Here is a 22,272-nt window from a genome sequence, read left to right on the forward strand (position 1 = left end):
TGCAGGTTTCCGTGGCCGCAGCGCCATGGGCAAGAAGGGCAAGAAGGAGAAGAAGGGACGCGGCGCGGAGAAGACGGCCGTCAAGATGGAGAAGAAGGCGTCCAAGCGCTCGCGGAAGGAGGAGGTGAGCGGCCCGAGCCTGGGGAGCGGAGGGCCTGGGCCTCTCCTCCTGAGGGGCAGGAGGTCCTGCACCAGCGCCCAGGAGCGAGCGTGTGGGGCCAAGTAACCGGAGCAGCCTCCGGAAATGTCGGGCATCCCGCCGAGTGGACGGCCACCCCCTGCCCTGTTTCCCTGTCCTCCCTCCCCTCACCCGGGGACCTCAGTGCTGTCCGTGGGGTAGACTTGGTGCTTTCTGTTGACTTGTGCTCAAGGCCTCCCTCACTGAGGTGGTTGTCACGGCCGCGGTGTGGCGCGCGTTTGTGGCGTGGCAGGACTGGGCTCTCTGGGCTTTCACCCTCACAGCTGCCTGACTTAGGTAGCACCGGCTCTTCCCCTGGACAGTTGGGAAGCCGGAGACAACAGGTCACACGCCCTTGAAGTGGTGGAGAGCTGGGATTTGACCAGATACTCCCAATCCAGTCCAGAGCTCTTGGCCACTCCTTCGCACCTTTCTCCTTAAGATGCTCATCTCTCCATTTGCTCATTTGTCACATAATGGGTTGGTCTTTTCCTTTCAACTGGCTTTCAGCTCTAATCACCTAAGGTTCCTGACCAATTAGGTGCACAGGCTGTGCAGGTCTGGGTCTCTCCACTGCTACTAGCTGGACTGCCTCAGAGGAGCAGGACTTTCCTGCCTAGAATCAGTTCATCTGTGTGACCTCTGAAAGCAGTGCTTGGTACTCAGAACTTCATCTTTATACATTTTGCATCTCCCAGTTGTGCTGGGACTTAGATGATGATACCAGTATCTTCCACAAAGAGAGCGCTTGCCCTCGGACCTTGCACGCAGTCTTGATTCATTCTCAAAACAAACCCTTGGGGTCACTGGTCAGATGATCAGGCCAACCCCACAGAGGATGATCTCCCTGTCTTCAAGTTAGTTGTGCCATATAACACCTCGTTATGGGAGTGATGTCCCATCATTTCACAGTTCTGTAGATCGTCAAGAAGGCAGGGAAGTCTTGGAGGAAGCTGGGAATTCTGCCACGGAGCCCACATGCCTGACCACCTGGCTGATAGCTTGTCTCTGTCCTGGCCTCTGACACTTCTCCAACTTCCTCTCCAGGCTAACTCCTTCAGCCCTACCACCTTTATTTTGATGTCTCAATTGCACCAAGTTCTTCCTGATTATGTTTTTTTTTTTTTTTTTCCTTCCTCACCTCTACCTGAGTCACATTCCTCGTGATTGGCTCTTTTTCGTCTTACAGCTTATCATCATCACCTGGAGAGACTCTCACTGACTAGACTATCTGTACCACCCAGCCCCTGCTCCTTCCTGATAATCAGGAGCCTCAGCCGAGGCTAAGAGGTGTTGCCAGAGTAGTAGGAACAAGTGCTGCTGGTGAGGGTTCAGCATGCAGGCATGTGGTGGGGCTGCTGGAGAACTGGGGAGTGGTAGGAGATGCCCCACCCTATCCTTATGATTGGTGACACTGCCCCTCCCAGCTGTACACATTTTCCTATGTCTGGGAAATCCGGACAAAGCCTGACTCCCAACAAGAGGCACAGTGGGACTCCTTTGTCCTTATGTGATTGGGTTACTAACATGGGTGGCCTTGGTCTGTGGGGCACAGTGCCAGCTGCACACCAGGGCTACTCCCTATCCCACCCACTGCCCTCTTTGCAGCCCATTCCTTCCTCATCTTCCAGTAATCCCTTCTTCTTCCAGGTCTTCTATAAACTTCCATTTGTTCAGTAAAATGTCTTGAGTATAGAATGCAGTATATTTTGTCAGGGACATGGTGGTCCTTGGATGGCTGCAGATACCAGCCACATAGGAGCAGAACCATGGGTGCTTCCATGGCCTGCTGGTGAGCATAGATTGGTGGAGCCACCTTTGGATTCTAATTTGTCTGTATCCAGGAAAGTGAATGCTTAGCTCTCAGTCATATCTGAGAACTTCTTGTAGAAAAACTTCCTTCTCCCCAGGAAGACGGGCTTGAGAATGGGCATGGTAGTAGTACTTGTCAAAGAAAGGGTGGGGAGGATGTTATCTGAGTTGTTCTTTGCCGCACGGGTGGGCAAATAAGCTGTGACTGAATCATAATGATAGTTTTAGTGTCTCAAATGGAGACAGGGACCACCAGAGAGAGGGCAAAGGTGCAGCGGGCCTTTGATCCTGGCCTGACAGCAGGCCCAGGAGGCTTGGTGTGAGCCACCCTCCGCCAGTATCAGCTTTGCATCGTTGATGTCAGGGTGCCCTGTGTGTATTCTCATGTCTTTAGCACAGGGCAAAAACACCTGAGTTGAGTGCGATTCCCACCCCTGCAAATCACCAGTGAAACCTCTCTTGTTCAGAGAGCCAACCTGACGTCATCTTGTTGGCGCTCAGTCTCCTCTCCTAAATGGTAGCCCCAATATTGCCTGCAGCCCCCAGTCGCCTGTGTGCTTTCCCACCTGACTCAGATTGACTTCTGGTCATCACATCAACAGATCCCAGTTCCAGCCAGGTGTGGTGGTGCATACCTGTAATCCCAGCTACTCAGGAGGCTAAGGCATGAGGATCCTGAGTTTGAGGCCAGCCTGGGCAACTTAGTAAGACTGTCTTAGGAACAAATAGAAAAGCTAGGGATGTTGCTCAATGGCAGAGCTACCCTGAGTACCACGTACCTTAAAAAAAAAAAAAAGATTCCAAAAGATCCCAGTGTCTGCCTCTGGGCATCATTTTGGTGTCTGGTAGGACACTGTGAGAGGAACATGGAACTCCCTAATGCAATATTACTGTGACAGTGTGGCCGCCCAGGTCTTTTTTCCAGAGTAGTTGCTTTGACAGGCGATCTGCCCTCAGTTTTCCCTAGTCACTTTGTTTCTTCCTGCAGGCAGGGCTTCTCCTCCCCTCCTGATCTTGCAGGCATAGCTCCCCATCTGTTTTCTTCACTTCCCCACTCTCCCGCTTTCTCTCTTTTTTCTCTTTGTGTCTTTCTCATTCTATTTTTCAGTCCCTGCTCACATCAGGGCACAGGTGTGCAGAGGCCTCTGTGGTACTGGGAGTCAGCATCCCTGACACAGGAGGCTCTTGTCAGGGCTAAACACCCTGGCAGCTGCTAACTAGAACACAGGTCTGGTCCCCCAAAGTAGTTGGCAGGCCCACGTGAAAAGGGGGGTTTGAATCCCCCGGCATGTAAGAAGCAGGGGAATTTGAGAGCCCTAGACTCCTCACCTTTTCTTTCTCTAGGGAGAGGAATCCTATTTATTTTTCTAAACTGGGTGGCACCACAAGGACTAGGACCTCTTGGTCATAAACAAACTCTCAACGACCTGCTCTCACAGGTCCTTTCCCATCAAGGCTGAATTCAGGGTCGTCTGCCCTTTCTGCCCCTCTGATGCCTTCCCTCCATTGCCATCTCCTTAGTGGCACCAGTCCCCTCCTGTCCCTCCACTCCACCCTGAGAAACCAGCCCTGACCTTTCCTGGGAAACTTTATTCTTGGACAAAATTAGGACCAGCTAATGGGGTTTATACTCTGAGAGAAGTACCTAATGGAGAAGGAAGTCTCAGTGGCGTGTCTGTCCTTTTCCTAACAGATTTGGATTATGTGAGGAAAGATTCTGGGATGAGTTCGTAAAGCTAATTCATCTCGGCTTACCTGGCGAGATGTGATGGTAGACCTGGCTCATTGTTGCCCTGCAAGTGGGAAGCTAGAATTAGATGCTAAGGAATAGGCGTGGCTTATGGGTATGTATCATCCCCCAGGTGGCAGCGTATGTAAGGCAGGCAGCGATGCCATCCTAGGTGAGGATACCAGTGGCGTTACAGCTTTGCTGTCCATAGGGAGTAGACAGAGCACTCTGTCACCTGCTTTGCAGAGGGCAGGAAGCGATGCACGGTTAAACCTGTGAATTGTGACAGAGTCCAGTTGCATTCTTTTTTTTTTTTTTTCTTTTTAGTTGTAGATGGACACAATACTTTATTTATTTGTGTGGTGCTGAGGATTGAACCCAGTGCCTCACACATGTGAGGCAAGCACTCTGCCACTGAGCCACAACCCCCAGCCTAGCTGCATTCTTAAACGGGCTGACAGAAGGTTTCAGAAAATACACTGTCCCTCTGACCCAGCAGAGAGAGAGAGACCCTGATAGTCATGGCTTCAATCTCTCAATCAGCCCCAGATATTAGGAGAAAATTACAAAAATTAGAACAGGGACATCAAACTCCTGTAGCTACTCTGGTTAATGAGGCCTTGAAGGTATTTAATAATAGAGACAGGGCAGAAGCAAACTGGGGTAAGTTATTGGCTGAAAAAGAAACAAAACCCCCAGCTTTTAGCTGCCCTATTACAGTCCCCTCCAGGCGACCTTAAGAAACAGCCCTCTCAGAAGTTTGGAAGTCATTGATAGCCCCTGGGGTCCACTCAGTGTGCTTACTGACACCAGAAAGGCCATAGGCAGTGGGAGTTCCCTAGTCGTCCAGATCGGGCGCACCTGGGTGGCACCCCAGCTCAAGGCCTCTGTGGGCACTGCTGGAAGATGAATCTGGGGGAGTGATGGGCCTGAGCGCTGCTGCAGCTCCACATCGATCAGGCTCACTGTGGCGGGTAGGAAAAGTAAGTCACTGTCCACCTAGAGCTGTCTCTTCTGTCCTGCCTCAGCTTGCTGGTCGTCTTCAAGCCTGGATGTTCCATGGTAGGAATAGATGGTGGACCTCAGTGAAGACCCTTCACTTTTCTTCTTACTTGCAAAATGGCTCTCCAGCTGCCTCCCATTCCTATCTTTTATGTTCCGGAATGTCCTGTCCTTTTGTTAGGAAAGAACCTACTAAAAAGATTAGGAGCAAGCATCTCATTAACTAGAAGCCAGATTCAGGTAGAAGAGCCCCGGTGCCAGGCATTCCTCTGGGGGTGGACTCTAGTGATGGCTCACTCAGTAGAGAGACCTGTACATGAAGTATGGGAAAGAGACAGACGGAGCTTCCCACTGGGCTCCAGGTGCCAGAGGGTGTCTGACCAGGTAAAGACAGCTGGTTACACCCCTGCCTTGGCCTTCCCAACTTAGAAGTCCTTTCATATGTGACATATGTGAAAGGCTGGGTTTAGCTTTAAGGGCTCTAACCCCCAAATTGGGCCTGAAGCCTATTCTCCGAGCAGATCGAGTGATATTATCAGTACTGCAGTCAACCAGACCTAGAAGATGGCATCTTGACAATGCTGAGGTTGAGTGGTTTGTAGATGGGAGTAGTTTTTAAAAGGGCATCAAAATGACCACCCTGGAAGTATCTGGGCTCTCTGCCAAAAATTCCCTACACTCCCTGTGTGTACTTCCCTGTGTGCTCTTCTAGTTACCACCCTCCCTGTCTCCACCATAGCCAGGCTCCCAAATAGTAGTGCACAGCGTCTTCCTGCCTTACCATCATTAGTCAGCCAGCTCTTAATCGAACTCTTAATTGGTCACACTTTGACCTGCCTGCATCTCTCTAATAATTAGTCCTGGCAAAAAAAAAGTCTACCTCATCTTAAACCCAGAAGGGTGGCTTTGGTCCTCCTGTTACTTGATTCCTCTTAACTGGTGTGATCAGCTACCCACTTCTTGAAACTTTGGATTTCCTTGGTTTCTGTGACATCTGTCTGTTTCCTTTGTTTTACCTTATTCAGTAAACTTCCCTGCTTGGTATTGTGCTAGGTGTCTGGGATGCAAAGATGTTATAGCCATAGATCATTCAGGACTAAGAGGTTTGGGCAGATTTCTGAAATTTTCCTACCCTTTTCAGGTTGTTTTGCTGCCTTTTTGTTTCTCAGCACTGTGTGGAAATGCTTTAAAGACACTGCTCAGAAAGGTGGAGGTTCAGTAAGCCTAGCCTTGGAGACAACAGGGACTGCGCAGAAAGGAGCTCCCAGGGAGAACAGAGCTGAGAGACTGAGTGGACAGTTGACAGATGGAGGTGGCAGGAAAGACAGACCCCTTGCATCAGAGCAGCCTCAGGGCCATAACTTGGAAAAATCTCTGTGCATTCCTTGACCTCAAGAACTGTCTCTAGTGTGCGCTCTGGGCAGGGCATACCTCTGAGCTACACTCCTGGCCTGAGACTGTTTCTGCTTTCAAAGATTGTGTTTTCCCTGAACAGATAAAGCCTGCAGGTTAAGAAGGTTGAGTGAGATTGGCTTGGATTTTAAGGGATTTGTGTGACCTTCTTGGGTGCTGGAGATTGAAGACGTTCCGTAAAGTGTGCTGGGCAGGGTGGACATCGGCAGTGCTCACTTTCCTGGGCTGCCCCTTAGAAAGAATCTGAGCTGACGTGATCCAGAGAACAAGGCACACTTCGTTAACTAGGTCATTGATCGTTGTCCTGTGTCAGCTTCCTGTGTCCTCCTTGTGCTTATTAGTAGACTTTTTAAAATTTGCTGTTTATCTGACCTGTGCTGAGGAAAGGGGTTTGGGTAACTGTTGAGGCCCATGGAGCTGTGTGCAGAGGCCAGTGTTGGGTTCGTAAGAGGGAGGTTGCTCTGAAAGTGTCTTAAGTGCTAGAAGGACATCTGAACTTCCAGCTCTGCAGAATGTGGGAACAAGGTGTGCGAGCGGGAGGAATGAAAGAGGCAGATCCCAGGTCTCAGTGCGAACAAGGTGAGGGAGTGCGTTTGAGAGGAGACTGCAGGCCGCTTTCCAGATGACTGGCCTTGCACCAGCTGTGGGGATGGGGTGTACTTGGTGCCTGCAGGGAGTGAGGGCTGGGCAGGGCGGAAGACTGGCCTCCAGAGCTGCCCAGCTGTGCCAGTGCATCAGCACCTCAGCTTTAGGTCTGCGGCCACAGCTGTCAGTAGGTGTCTCTGAGCCTCTGTGCAGGCCCTGTCCCAACCTGTCTCCAACACTTCTCTGTTGGAGCTCATATTTTATCATGGGGGTAGGTGGGGGTGTGAACAGGACAGACAAGAGCAAGACAAAGACCAGGTACTGTTGTCATACAGGGGGCAGGCGGGGGCACCCTGGGCCTGGGTGCTGAAGTTAAGGTGGGCAAGTGCTCCACCACTGGGCTGTGTCCCCAGCCCTGTGTTTTCTGAATGTGTTCAGCCCTGTGCATTTCAAACCCAGGGAGAGCAGGTTGTGATTCACAGATGTGACTGGACCAGTCTGATCCAAGTGACCCTGGAGGAAAGCTGGCCAGGCTTTTGGCTCCATGGCAGGTTCTAGAAAGAGTCTCATGTTTGCTGCTTGTGTGCCCTAGGAAGACCTGGAAGCCCTGATAGCCCATTTCCAGACACTGGATGCCAGGAAGACCCAGGTCACCGAGACACCGTGTTCCCCGCCCTCTCCACGGTAAGCAGGCAGGCTTCCCTGCCTTCTAGTTCTGTTTCCCTCTCTCCCCTAAGTTGGAAAGTGACTTGACATGGATACATGTTCTCAGGAATGACTGAGCACTCTGAACATTTCCCATGAGCACTTGCTGTGGGTCACTTGCCTCTGCAAAGCTGGGGACAGGCTGTGAGCTCTGCTGTCCTGTAGGGGCCTGGGGGTATGGCTCAACACGGCTGCTCCTCTTAGAGTGGGTTTGAAGGCACTATAGTTGGTGGCACCCATGGGTGAGTATCACCCCCCCAAGCTATTGTTTGGCTCTGAAGGTTTTTAAAAGTGTTTTAAAACATCACAGGTGTTTGTTCTGATGCCTTTAAGTTCTCACATGAAGCTTATTAGATATACATTGCCATTTTAAGTGAGCGTATAAATGGTGAAGGAAATCTCAGGTCTCTTGCAGGATTTCAAACACCCATGGATAGAGCTGGTGTGGGCTGAAATGAGCAGGCATTGGTTTCCCTCTGGCTGCTTCCTCCTAGTTTCTGAGTGCTGATTATTTTCTGCTTCTGTCTGGGACCCTCTGCTTCTCTGTTGGTTACTCACAGAGCAGAGGCAGGACATTGAGTGCATCAAGCTCTTTAGTTCCTAACCTAGGGAGGCCCAGCATCCTCATGAGAAGAGTAGGGGAACGTGTAACTGCCGAACATGTAACCTAGGCTTGTTTTGTTCACTTGAGAAATGTCTGCTTCAGTCCTCAGAATGAGATGCAGCTTGCAGGTCCCGCCTGGTGGCGTGTCAGCCTGGGCCAGCCTTCAGGAAGGTGGCTCTGCTGTGCGGTCTTTGCCTCAGCAAAGTCAGGACTGGCTCTGTGCCTGCATCCCTGGGCCCTTGGGCCGGTGGCAGGGTGCAGTGAGCCCCTGAGCAGAGTGCTGGTGGTGGAGCAGCCCCAGGCACACATCCTGTTGTTGTTTAGTTCATTCTGCTGGGGACTGGGTTTTATTTTTCCTTTAGTTGGTATGTTTTCTTTGGTAGATGGACATTTTCATTTGAGTGGTTGAAGCAGATTGGATATTTTTAAGGCTTCTTTGTGGGTACTGGCGCTCCTGAGGAAAGCTACTTGGAACATGGGTTGTTATTATTATTAGTTTTGATGATGTTTTAGAACTTTTTCTAAAGAAAAAGCTTGTCCCAAAAGTCAGATTAAATGCCAAGTATATAAAGTGCTGGCTGTCCCTGTGCCAGCTGGGCATGCCTGCCAGGCAGAGGGAGCTGGTGTTGGAACATATGGTGAGATGAAGACCTTGTTTGGTAGCCTTCATAACTTCTGACCTCCCTCCTCTCAGCTGTCTGTCATTAGGAACCCTTGACAGTTACAGGTTCCTAAGAAGCATGGCCCTGAGTGTGGCCCAGGTGTGGCCTAGGGCCAAGGACGCTGCACTCACTGGGTGTCTGTGCCTCTTGCTGCCTGCGCCTAGGCGGTGCCTGGGTACAGTGGGGCCTTGTTGCTACTTTCTGCTTTGGGCCTCATACAGATTCTTGTGTTAGGCACTTTGCCACAGAAAACTAAGAGATATTAAGAGAAAACTAAACAAAACAAAACTGGGGGTGGGTGGGAAGCATTGTTCTTTTCTAAAAATGTGTCATTGTGGTTGTGTGTGTGACACAGTTTGCCGTTTTTAACCTTTTCTTCAGTTCTGTGGCGTAACTCGCATTCACAGTGCTGTGCAGCCATCTGCATGGCCGAGTATCACATCCTGCCCTGTACGAGACCGCTCCCTGTCCTGCTGCCCTGCTCGCGTTGTCTCCTGGGCTGTGGAGGCTGTTCAGATGCTGGCACCACACCATGTTGGCATTGGGGCTTGGCCTTATCTACCTTGTGCTGGTGGATGCTTGTGAGCAGTGCTGTGGTGGACATGGCTGCAGGTGTCCCCTGGAGTTTCCTTCTGGGGGCTGCCGATTCATGACGTAGCTCTGGATTTAGCTTCTGAGGGATGCCAGACTGTTCCCCTGCAGCTGCACTGTTTTAATGCTGGTCTCTTTACTGGGAAATTTCCCAGACTGTGAAATCTTTCTGTGCATAATAAATCCCCAAGAGAAAAATAGAGGTTTCAGATTTCCCCAGTTGCTTGACTTTGAAATGATTTTCCCTTTGAGAAGCAGTTTCTGGAATGAGTAGTGTGGACCCACCTGGGGACTCCACTGTCAAGGATGCTGAGAGCAGGGCATTCTGCCACAGCCACGGCCTCTTGTCCTGCTTTCTACTGAAGTAGTCAGAATGTGTGTGCAGCTTCCCCAATGGCTATTATTTTGTCCTGTGTATTCAGGAAATAGAGAGTTATTGACATTTTCTTGGCAGAAGGCCCCTGGGACATACTGGGCTTTAGGAGCAGCTTCGATTATGATTTAAGGAGCTAGACCCCCAAACAGGGCAGGTCTGGCAGAGGCAGCGTGGTCAGAGGTCTGAGCTTCTACCTGCCTGCTCATGTTTTCAGCCAGTTCTGAGTGAGGTGGCCCAGACGAGGGCTCTTCAGGTGCATGAACCCGGTATCTGGCTGGTGGCCTCAGGATGGCCCCAGGGCCTGCTGTCTCTGAAGCATGCTCATGGAAAGGAGCCTGGCCTAGCATGGCGTTGCGTGGTCTGTGTGTGCTCATCTCTGCCTCATGTCTCTTGCAGGTTAAATGCCTCCCTGTCTGCTCACCCTGAGAAAGATGAGTTAATCCTTTTTGGAGGTGAATATTTCAATGGCCAAAAAGTAAAGTATACCTTTTTTCTTTTCCTCTCAACTTTTCTTGGGTGTCATTTGAAGCATAGTTTAACTGAAAGCAGTGATATGAGCATCACCTTCACGATCCTCTCTTACATCCTACTTCCTGGGTGTCAGGCCTGGTGCATCCTTGACAGTCACCAGGGCCAATTGGGGACTGAGTGACTGCAGGCAGAGTTCTGCAGGGTGTTTGTCCCCAGCACTGCCTGCAGAGGTGGGCCTGCTTGTTCTCTGGTGGTTGCCGGGATTACTCTTCCTTGTGGTGGCTTTTCACATTCCTACCCTTCAACCTTGGTTTCCGGTGCTGGGAATGGATCCCACGGGGCTGCGCACGCCAGGCAAGCTCTCTTCCACTGAGCTGTATTTCCAGCCTTCAAGGTGGTTCCGAATAAAAAATAATGCTAATAAGTTGTGGGGCTTTTATTTTTGAGTAGTCTAGAAAGCCCTGTGCATGAAGCAGAAAGCTGTGTTCACTTACCTCTGGCCTGTGAGGAGTTCTGTCAGTTCTTAGCCTTCTCTGCCTTTTCGTGCGTTCAAAAACTAGATTTGAGCTGGATGCAGTGGCACATGCCTGTAATCCCAGTGACTGGGGAGCTGAGGCAGGAGGATTGTAAGTTCAAGGCCAGCGTCAGCAACTTAGACCCTGTCTCAAAATAAAAAATAAAAAGGATTGGGAATGAAGCTTAGTGGTAGAGCCCTGGATTCAATCCCCAGTGTGCCAAATCAGTCAATCTGTCCCCAAAATTTAGGCTTGGGTTTGGAGAGTGAGGGTCTGGCTGAGCAGCCAAGGCGACTGGTGCCTCAGAGCAGTAAACTGTGAGCATTTGGCTTCTGTCTGCAGGACCTCTGACTTTGTGGGAAAGAGCACCTACACAGCCCTTCTGTTTTCTACTTTCAGAGCAGTGTTCAACAGTGACATGAGATGTCGGCACTCTGTTATGAAATGGGCTGTGCTTTAGATGGTTTGCTCAGCTGCGGGCAGATGTCAGTATTCTGGGCACGCTTACAGCAGGCTAGCTCAGCTGTGATATGTGGTCGGTTGGGTGTGTCAAATGCCTTTTCACTCAGAGTGGCAAGCAAATTAACCTACAGCAAGTTGTGGGGCGGCTGTCTTGTTGTCCCTGCAGATCTCAGGACCAGTGCCCTACCTGCCTGTGTTGGTTTATAGTCCGTTGTTGGAGGGGACAAGCTTTCTGGGGATTTGTCATAGTGTCCTCCCCACATGCTGTCACTTTCTTGGAGCATGTCATTCATGATACTGAGGTTCCTCTTCCTTCCCACAGACTCTTCTGTATAACGAGCTCTATGTCTACAACATCAAGAAGGACACTTGGACCAAAGTTGACATCCCTGGTCCACCTCCAAGGCGCTGTGCTCACCAGGTAACCAGTACTGACCATCCTCCTTCCTCCCTCTTCCCAGGCTGGAGCCAAAGGTAGACACTTGCAGAGTCTGTGGAGGGCAGGTAACCTCGTGCTGATCTTCTTGGGCTCCGCTGTTTTCTAACCTGAACTCTTTACTAAGGTTCTTTGTGCTTGTAGTTCTTTACATGTGAGAAGGGGAGGTGGGGTGAAGATCATGTGAAATACCCACGTGTGAACAACTCAGTCTGGCCTGGCACATGATAGGCTAGGAAAAGGCTTGCTTCTCTTGTAAGTAAGAGAACCCCATAGGCCCAAGATCTGAACTAGGTGTTGCATAGGAGGAGATGGGATACCCAGGAAAAGGGCACTGGAGGAAGGAAAATAATTATTTTAGAATGAAGTGAGTCATGACAAAGAAGTAGTGTGGAGTTAGCATGTAGTTAGCCTGTTTCTGCTCTTTGCCTCTCTAGGAAGGAGTTCCTGGGCTCCATGGGTATGTGGGTCTGTCCATGGTCCTCGCTGCAGCTTTGCCCTGAGAGCAGTGGGGCTCGCTCGCTGCCCAGGAGGAAGGCAGGGAGTGGGTGTGAGGCACAGCTCTTCTGCCTGGACTGTGTCGGCAGATAACTGGCTGCACTGGAGAACTAGGAGTGAGAGTTGGTCTCCTGAGTCACTTGATGGTTGGTTCCCCCAAAGAAAACTGACCAAAACACACTGAAATGAAATTTATTTTCCATAAAGAAAGAATTAAAAAATTCCAGATGGTTAAGATGGGCCTGGCATACGAATGAACATGGTAATTTATGGGGAAGAGTCACCGTGTACACACTTTTATGAAATAAGTACAATTTCACTGTGTCCATTGAGCCACAGAAACTGTTGGCCTCCTGCTAAGCGACAGCTCCTGCCACTCATCGGTGCAGGCCTTGTAGGAGTCCACTGTGTCCTTGCTAAAGAGAGTTACCGAATGGCTTTTATCTGCCAGGCCCTACTGTGGGTGCTGGGTTGTGGCCACAATCCTTAGCTGTGTTCCTGTTTCTTGCCTCATCTGGTCCTGAGGGTGTGGGGATGGATGGACTTGGCTGTCCCTCAGCAGAATCCCAGGCTGGTGGTAGAACCCATTCACAGCATGCTATTTTTATGTTGGAGTCTATTGGTTGCTGCTTCTGGCCTTTGGGAAGAGGGTTGTGAACTTCAGGTTTTCCACTTATTCCAGTTAAAACCACAAGGAGGTCCAAATGCCTGGGACACAGACTCATGGGATGAGGAGGAAGTGGGTGCTGAAGGGAAGGCCTTGCTCTGTGCTCTGAGTTGTTGAGGCCTGTACCAGGCGCTTGGTTCCGAGGCTGTGTTTGGCCTCCACAGGACCTGGAGAGTGGTGTGGTTAGTCAGCTTGAGCAGAGCTTCAGGAGTGTTAGACACCTATGTGCTACATATACGTCTGGAAGGTGGTGTTTAAAAAGCTGTTTGTTTGCTTCTGACCAAGTACATCAATGGTCACACAGATGATAGCTGGGGAGTAGACTCTTATCAGTAAGCTGGACAATGCCGAGAACAGACAGTGGTGAGGGAGCCAACTGTGGTCAGTTCCAGCCCAGGACACTGGGTCTCTCCAGAAGGGCCAGGTTTGTCCTGAGGGCTGCGAGATAGTTCCAACCAGACCATCAAGTTGTGTCCTCTAAAAGGAAAACACTGATCCTCATTTGGGAGGGATATCAGAGGAAGCAGTTTTAGTGTGCTTTTACAGTAAATCCTCAGACTTCCTTCTTGACCCTGAACCTCTTATGTTTTAAGATAAATTTCTTCCTCTGGGTATCTCTTAGCAAATGATTGGTTTTTCTCCTACCTCAGCATGATTCAGAGTACTGTGTGCTGGTGGTTAGGTCAGTTTTAACTGGCAGTGAGCTTATTAAGAGTTCTTTGAGAAATTGGGTCCTTCTGCCAGACAATGGTCCATTCTGTTTGTTTAATAATTTCAAAATGGAAAGAACATTGAACTTGTCCTCAGTTGAAATCCTGAGGCTGCTTTGTTGTGCTGGGGCTCCCAGGGCCTCACACATACTAGGCATGCGTTCTACCATGCAGCCACGTCCCCAGCCTTGAAACCTTTGGGTTTGAATTATAAGCTCCTATTGTTAGTGCCCTAGTTAGCCATTTCATTCTTCTGTTTTTTTTCTTACCCAAAAAGTTTTCCCCTATGTTTTTCCTGTTTATTAACTGACAGGTCTATATAATGGTCTTTACCCTGAGAGAGTTGGTTCAAGATATTTGAACGGGCCAGATTATTTGAAATAACTAGAATTTCAGTGTGTGTCTTGCTGAACTAGAATTAACCGTGTGTTTTGAAAGCAGCATAGCTTCTTTGGTGTCTTTGACACGCACACAGACTGATTTCTGTGGGAAATCTGGGCAGGTGCTTGGCTCAGGCGTCCTTGGTGCTTTTAGAAGACTCCCCATGGGTGCATGTTTCTTTTGTGAGAGGGGGGAGCTCTGTATTCCTCAATTCTTTTGGGGTGACAAATAGAGATTTTGTTTTATCATGCATTTCCTTAATAAGTAAAAAAGTAGTTTGGTAGAAGTTCAGATTTAGTTTGTCATGGTTTACTTTTACTGTGCTCGTGGTAAGGGTCTTTCTGCAGGACTCCTCATGCTGGTGTGAGTGGAGACTGGTCCCTGGGCTTTGCTCTTTAGTGGCCACTTGACAGCAAGCTTGGCTTCTTCAGCTCAACCGTTCTGCTTGTGTGGGTGGCCGTAGGTGACCACAGTCCTTTCTGTACTAGAACCTTTAGGAGACGGTGCTGAAGTTGTGAAGTTTGGAGGACATAATGACTCTATTGCCTTTTATCTAGCAACTCTGAAAGCATTCTTTTTTTATTTTTTTTATTAGTTGTTGATGGACTTTATTTTATTTATTTATATGTGGTGCTGAGAATAGAACCCAGTGCCTCACATATGTGAAGCAAGCGCTCTACCACTGAGCCACAACCTTAGCCCTGAAAGCATTCTTGAAAGAACGTAGAAAGGTTCCAGGATACTTAAAAATCTCAGCATTACATCCAAACAGAAACAGTGTTTTCTTTAAGAATTTCTTCTTCTTTTTTTTTTTTAATTCTGATTTGTTTTATATGACAAAGGAATGCATTATCATTCATATCACACATATAGAGAACAATTTTTCATATCTCTGGTTGTATATAAAGTATATTCACACCGTTCGTGTCTTCATACATGTACTTTGGATAATAATGTCCATCTCATTCCACTGTCTTTCCTATCCCCGTGCCCTCTCTCTTCCCCTCCCACCTGTTTGCCCTATCTAGAGTTTTATTTATTTTTATGTGGTGCTGAGGATCAAACCCAGGGCCTCAAACGTGCTAGACAATTGCTCTACCACTGAACACAACCCCCAGCCCCTGATGTTTGTTGTTTTAATCAATCATAGTAATAACCATTATTTATCAGGTGGCTAGTATGTGCCCAATACTGTTAAAACACTTCATGAACTAGATTTCTTTTTATAGTCATGTTTGTTGAGATATAATTTATATTTGGTACAATTTGTCCTATTTAGTTTTATAGTTATATGAATTTTGAAAACACAAATATTAAAAAATGACAACATATATAATGGATATATAGTACTACAGTCAAGATACAGAATGTTACCTTGTTCTCCTTTCTTTCTTTTTTTTTAAATAAATAAATTAATTTTAATATATTTTCATTTAACCCAAGGATTATCAATATAATTTGCAAAGAAAATAATTGTTAGATATGTCATGTTCATTTTGTTTGTCCTAATAATTCTTTGGAATGTAATGTCTATTTAACACATAGCACACCTCAATTCAGATGAGACACGTTTCAAATACTCATGGCCTCATGTAACCAATGGCTGCCATATTCCCTCTTTTCTCCATCTTTCACTTTTGGTGAGACATATGCTATAGGCTGCATGATAAGTCCCCTGTTATGTGGTGTCTTGTTGAGTTCCTTCAGAAAGGGACACCAAAGAGATGAACTTAGAATATTCAAAAGTAGAATGAGGTGATTTATTCCTCCCATAAGACTATTGGACTGTTAAGTTGGTTTCTTCATGCTTCATAGGTCACCTCTACAAGGTTTTTCATAATGGCGCTCTCTTCTTTCACCTCCTACCTCTCCAAGGCTACAGAAGGAAAGGTGCTTCACAAAATTTGTTGGTTTCCCTCAACCTTGCCCTTATCTTTATAAATACCTGATTAAACAGTTTTTACCCTGATTGATCTCTTTCATCCTTGACTCTTGAATAATGGTTTTTTAATTATAAGAAAGTAAGATATACCTCATCTCATATCACAGGCAATGTATATACACATACCAGATTAATTATATGTTAAAATATAACGTATAGAATGCTAAAACTTTAAAAAAAAATATTTGTGTAACTTTGCGAAGAGAAGTGGAAAATTAAAAAATACAAAATAAACAAAAACCTGAAAAATCAGATGACATTGTAGTTAAAATTTTTATGTGTAAAAATTTATCAAAAAGGGTTGAGAGACACGAATTGTATTACCGGTCGCTTTTGTTTGTTATTTAGCTTGACTTGGTTTCTGCTTTGGTTGGCTTTTCCTTTACTGTAGTTCTTCCCTTTGCAGATTTTCATTGTTTTCTTCATTTCCTCCTCGTGGACTATTTTGCCAAAAATGTTCTGTACTGCAGGCTTTCTTGCTGTAAATTCTTTTAGCTTTTGTTTATCATGGAAGGTTTTTATTTCATCATCAAATTTGAAGCTTAATTTTGCTGGATGTAAGATTCTTGGTTGGCATTCATTATCTTTTAGAGCTTGGTGTATGTTGTTCCAGGATCTCCTGGATTTCAGGGTCTGGGTTGAAAATTCTGCTGAGATCCGAACTGGTCTTCCCTTATAAATAATCTGATTTTTCTCTCTTGTGGCCTTTAAAATTCTATCCTTAATCTGTATACTGGGCATTTTCATGTGTCTTGGTGTAGATCTGTTGTAATTTTGTACACTTGGTGTCCTATAGGCCTCTTGTATTTGATTTTCTAGTTCATTCCTCATGCTTGGGAAATTTTCTGATATATTTCATTGAAGAGATTGTACATTCCTTTGGTTTGAATCTCTGAGCCTTCCTCTATCCCAATGAATCTTAAATTTGGTCTTTTGATGGTATCCCATAATTCTTGGATGTTCTGTTTGTTGTTTCTTACCATCTTCACTGTGAGGTCAACTTTATTTTCAAGATTGTATATTTTATCCTCATTGTCTGAGGTCCTGTCTTCCAAGTGGTCTAGTCTGTTGGTAATGCTATCTATTGAGTTTTTAATTGGCTTATTGTTTCTTTCATTTCAAGGATTTCTGTTTGTTTTTTTTCCCCCCAAGTAATCTTTCTTTCTTCAAGTAATCTCTTGCAGCCTGTGTTTGCTCTCTTATCTCTTTGTTCTCTTATCTCTTTGTTTTTGCATGTATCTGCTCCCTTTGGTCATTCTTTAACTCCCAGGTCATTTTAGTTATGTATGTTCTGAACTCCTTCTCTGACATTTCACCTACTGCTCTATCTATGGAGTCTATTGTTGTGGTATCTTAGTTTGTTTGGGACACTTTCCTCCCTTGTTTTTTCATGATGTCTATGTGTCTTCCTCTCTTGCAGTGTAGATCCGAGGTATCACAGCTTCTGCCCTATTGTCTTATAGTGTCCCCATAGGTTACCAATACCTCACTTTTAAGGGAGAGATCAATATCACAGCACTCAGTGTGCCCAGCGTGCAGCCATATATCAGTTAGCTTCTATTTTTACATTTATAGTTTTGTCACTATAATCAGAAAGGATAAGTTTGGTTATCTTCTACCTTATAGTCAATAGGTTTGTGTCATGGTTTACAGTTTCTGATGGTGGAAGGGGGGGCCTAGAGGGTTGGCTGTGATGTTTATGAGGTAGGATGTGGAATATGGAGGTGTTAGATTATATGACTAGTGAGAGGGTGATCATAGGAAGGTGGCTGTTAGTAGGAGAAACAAGAGAGAGGCCACCCCACCGCAAGACTCCCTGTCACCTCACAACAGGATAACTGTTAGCACCCCTAGTAGAGAAACCTCTGGTGCAGCCAGGCCCACAGGGACCTTGGTGACATCTTACCAGGTGTCCTGATTGTTGTCCCTTTTTTTTTTTTTTTTTAAAGGGAGAGAGAGAGAGAGAAAGAGAGAGAATTTTTAATATTTATTTATTTTTTAGTTTTCGGCAGACACAACATCTTTGTTTGTATGTGGTGCTGAGGATCGAACCCGGGCTGCACGCATGCCTGGCGAGTGCGCTATTGCTTGAGCCACATCCCCAGCCCTGATTGTTGTCCCTTGACAGAAGCGGCGCTATCCCAGTTACATGGCAGTGGCAGCCTCAAGCCTATATAGGCACTTGATATTGGGCCGTGGAGCCATGCTTTGGTGAATAAGGGACCCAGCACCGGTGGCTGGCTCTCCGATCTCCAGGCTGCTGGTGGTTGTGGTGGGGGGCAGGCCTTTCCTCTGGATCTTCAGACTGCCATGTCGGATTTGTTGATTTCTATTTACAATTTTTCTTTTCAATAATTCCTATACTTTGTTGTTTCCTTCCTTTCACTTTGAGTCTGATTTACTTTTTCTAGGCTTCTAAGGTGGAGGCCTGACTTCTTTCAGATGGTTCCTAACAGCACTTAAAGCTGTGCATGTCCCTAGGACATTGCCTCACTGCTCCTTGTACACTGGACCTGCTGTGTTTTGTGTCACTCTGATTGAAGTAAGGTGCTTTAGATGTCTTCTCTGACCCATGGTTACAGAGGTTAGAAGTGTGTTGTTTAATTTATGAATATTTGGGGATTTTTCAAGAGGCCTGTTGTTATTCGTGTCTAATTCTGTTGTGGAGAGCACCTTGTATGATTCAGTCCTTTCATGTTTGAGACTTACGTTTTGGCCTAAATTGTCCTGTCTGGGTGCCTGTCCTGTGCGGGTTGCTGAAGCACTTGTGTTCTCTAGCTGTTGTATATAGCGCCTTGTTAGTGGGGTGGCTGGTGGTGGCTAGTTCTTCCCTGGTCTTGCTGACTCTGCCTGATGACCTTAGCTGTTCTCAGGTTCCTTTGTCTGCGGTTACACAGCTGCCTCCTTATCTCTGGGCTGCCTCCTTATCTCAGGCTCAGGATTGCCTGCTACAACTTTTCCCTTCCTCTGACTCTTGACCTTTTTGACCCCTGACTATTTAAAGTGCACTTCTTATAAACAGTGCTATGACTGTGTTGGTTCCACATCCGCTCCCAACTCCATGGTCTTTGCTTTTTAATTGGTGTGTATTCCCCTCATCTTCAGTGTAATTACTGATTCTGTCATCAGGTTCCTGCTGTTTCGTCCCAGCTGTTCTGTATTTCTATACTTTGTGTTTCTTCCTGCCTTCTTTTGCCTTTTAATATTTCATTTTAGTTTTCCTCTTGGCTTATCAGCAGTTCCCCATTTGTTTTAGTGATTGCTCTGTGGTTTGCAGTGTACTTGCTCATCTTATGGTGGTCTGTTTTCAAATACTGTGCCACGTCTCATAAACTGGAAGAACTATGGTGGAGGCCCACATGTTTCCTTCTGTTCTTTGAGCTATTATTGACAAATATCTTCTGTGTATTTTATAAACCTTACAATGCAGTGTTACTCTTTTTGATTTAGACTTGTTTTTTAAAGAAATTTTAAAAGGAGAAAGAATCTTATGTTGACTTATTTACCTTTTCCAGCATCCTTCATTCCTTTGTGTAAATCCAGGTTTTCTGTTGGTAATGTCCCCAGTCTGAAGAACGTCTCTGGTCATTTCTTGAACAGGTCTGCTGCAAACAAGTGTTTTTCAGCTTTGCTTTGTCTTCATTTTGAAGGTTATTTTTGCTGGATATGGAATTCTGTTAACAGTTTTCTTTGAGCATTTGAGAGAGGTCCTGTTTTATGATATTTTTTTCTTTTGAGAGGCTCGTGGTTGTTAGTGTGTGTGTGTTTGTGTGTGTGTGTGTGTGTGTGTGTGTGTGTGCGTGCGCTGGGTGGGCCCAAGCCTTGAGCCTGCTGTGCAGAACTCTACCTTTGACCCCCCCACCCCCACCCCAGGGCTCCAGCCTTAGCTCTCCTGTATGAGGCTGCCCATTTGGCCATTTGTTCTTAACTCGCCTGTGTGTTTCATACCTGTCTTTCCTTCCCAAGGATGCTTAGAAGATTTCTCTTTATTATTGCTTTTCCTTCAGTTCAGTTTTGCTCTATCTTTGATTTTCTTTGAGTTGCATATATGTTAGACTGTTTAATGTTATCCAGCCTGATAATCTTTCCCTCTCCCACTCTGGTTTTTTAAAAATTTCTGTTTAATTTGGTGTAGTTTCTGTTTGTTGTCTCCAGGATCAGTCTGTGCTCTGTGAACTAATGAAACATATTTCATTCTGTAGTCTGTATTGAAAAGCCCTAGCACTTGTGTGGTTCTTGATCACAGCTTCTATTTTTCTTACGTTGTTTTCTTTTAAATCTTTGAACATAGTGTGTGTTTTAAAGTCCTTGTCTGCCAGTTCTCCCATCTTTGCCACTTTGACCAGCTGTGCTGACTAGCCACTTCTAGGGCAGTTCCGTGGACTGAGCTTTCTCCTTCCTGGGTTCACAGTTTCCTACTAGTACTGTGTGGTTAGGTGCTGGGCTTTGTGAAAGTGGCCTGTTTCCATCTTTCAACAGAGGGTGAGTATTGTCTTGAGTGGACTGTGAGAGCGGTGGCCTGATCGGTCCATCCTGGTTTGAATGGACTGACTGGACTGGGTGGTAACTGTAGGCAAGTAGGCGTGGCTGCGGAGGTGAGTTCTCTGCCCCGTGACCCTTCCCCCTTCTGCTTCCTGATGACCACCATGAACTTGGAGCTGTCCTCTGCTGGGCCCTTCCCCGTGATGTGCTGCCTCACTTTGGGCCCAGAGCAGTGGAATTGGCTTTCTCTGGAGACTCTACTGCCAGAGTCCCCAGAGGAGCAAGTCCTGTGGGCCTCACGCCTAGAGCCCGTGTCCTCCTTTTTGTTAGCAGTGTCTAATGACTGTTGAGGAGTGCCCCTGCTGTAGCTGTTGGAGACCTTGTGGGTTTGCCCCCTGCTATCCTCAGGTCCTCTGCACTGGTTCAGCCCAGGGAACGCTTCCCATGGTAGTGGTCCAGAGACCCCAGCTTTCACTCGTCATGATCCATTTTGTGTACTGTAACACAGTATCATAGTCTGGGTAGTTGTATTAAGAACAGAGGTTTATTTCTCACAGTTCTGGGGCTAGGAAATTCAATGCTGAGTGCCAGTCTCCGGTGAGGACCTAGGTGCTATGTTATAACATGGCAGAGGGCATTGAGCATCAAGAGAACCCACTGTTTTGACAAAGCCCCCCTGCCATCACTGATCACTGGTGAGGGTGGAGCCCTAGGACCACAGCACCAGAGAGAGCCTGTTTTCAGTCTGTCGTGTGGATGAGAGGGCCTTTCAAAGCATAGCCACTCCTACCTTTCCATCTTCAGAAGTGAACGTTAGTGACACTCCACAGATGTTTCTGTATTACACATGCATTTTTTAATTTCTGGGGGTAGTTTTAGGTGTGTAGTGCTAGGAAAGGGTAATGAGGATTGAAACAGCTTTATTGTAGATATTTAATAAAGAGAAAGTATGGTTGGCTTGTGTTATAACTATTGTTATGCTCCATTTTAACAGGCTATGGCATTGTGTGCCTTAAAGTGGAAGCTCATTTTGCAGTCTGGGAGGGCATGAAAGTGTAGTGGAGTTCTGACTGAGGACAGTGTGCCTCGCAGAGGATTTCAGGATTCTTCCCCCAGAGGCAGGAGATGTTGGCTGGTTCCCAAGCTCTCTGGCCCTCTGGGACTGGCTAGCTTCTCTTGCCTGGCCTGACTTGTTGCCTTTCTTTTGACAGACTGTGGTGGTACCTCAGGGCGGCGGACAGCTGTGGGTCTTCGGTGGGGAGTTTGCGTCTCCCGATGGAGAGCAGTTCTACCATTACAAGGACCTCTGGGTCCTGCACTTGGCCACCAAGACCTGGGAGCAAGTCAGGTAAGGTCCCGGACAGGAGCCGAGCCCTGGACTTGCCCTTTTGTGCCATGTTCTGCACGAGGGAGCAGGGCTGGTGGGGCCCTGGTTATAGGCCCCAGTGGTGACTGAGCTGTGGAGGAAAGGCTCATGCTCTCTTTGGACCTGCACAGGGAGGCCTGGATGAGGAAGGCTGCCGGCTGCCCAGTGGTGCCTGGGCTGCACTGGCAGTGTGTTCGAGCCTGTTTCCGTGCTCCTCCCACATCACCTCTGGTGCTCCTTGCAGTGGGCCCTCTGTCTTTTCCCAGGTGTGGGGCGGAAGGCAATTCTGGGGCTGAAGCATGCCAGAAACGAAGCCGATCCCTTGGGTGTGCTTTCCTCAAAGGAAGTGCTCATTCTGAGTGGGGTGGGGGTGGGGGTGGGAATGTGGCGCAGGTCGCAGGGACCAGCCTATACGTTCCTCCTCAGGAAGCTGGGCTGGTTCTGTGGTTTGCACAGCTCTGGCAGCTGGGCCTGGCAGCAGCCACTGAGAACGGAGGCTCTACCAGGCTCTTTTGGTAATATATCCTCTGCCTCCCCAGACAGAGAAAGGTGTGCCGCTTCTGCCTGCTTGGTACAGCCCACAGCCGTGTTGGCCAGGCTTCCAACAGGCCGACATTAGCACAGGGCTGAGGAGCCCAGTTGCACTTCCCTTTCTTGTGCGGCACTGGGAAAGGTTACTCAGGAG

At 47.4% G+C, this 22,272-nt stretch overlaps 1 protein-coding gene across 11 annotated transcripts in view; it reads left to right on the top strand.

Moving 5' to 3' along the window:
* Positions 1-22,272, top strand: part of Klhdc4 (kelch domain containing 4) — a 41,054-nt gene continuing 18,782 nt past the window's right edge. The window contains exons 1-5 of one of the 11 annotated variants that reach the window (XM_015495980.2): positions 7-124; positions 7,312-7,403; positions 10,054-10,132; positions 11,428-11,526; positions 21,433-21,569. In XM_015495980.2, the coding sequence (XP_015351466.1) occupies positions 26-124; positions 7,312-7,403; positions 10,054-10,132; positions 11,428-11,526; positions 21,433-21,569 (506 nt within the window). In that variant the 5' untranslated portion in view covers positions 7-25. Of the gene's footprint in view, positions 125-7,311; positions 7,404-10,053; positions 10,138-11,427; positions 11,527-21,432; positions 21,570-22,272 lie in introns of those variants that run through there. The other 10 variants (XM_048792616.1, XM_048792613.1, XM_048792609.1 and 7 more) reach the window with 10 other exon arrangements.

This window comes from Marmota marmota, unplaced genomic scaffold (genome assembly GCF_001458135.2).
Source record: "Marmota marmota marmota unplaced genomic scaffold, marMar, whole genome shotgun sequence".
NCBI classification, from domain to species: domain Eukaryota; kingdom Metazoa; phylum Chordata; class Mammalia; order Rodentia; family Sciuridae; genus Marmota; species Marmota marmota.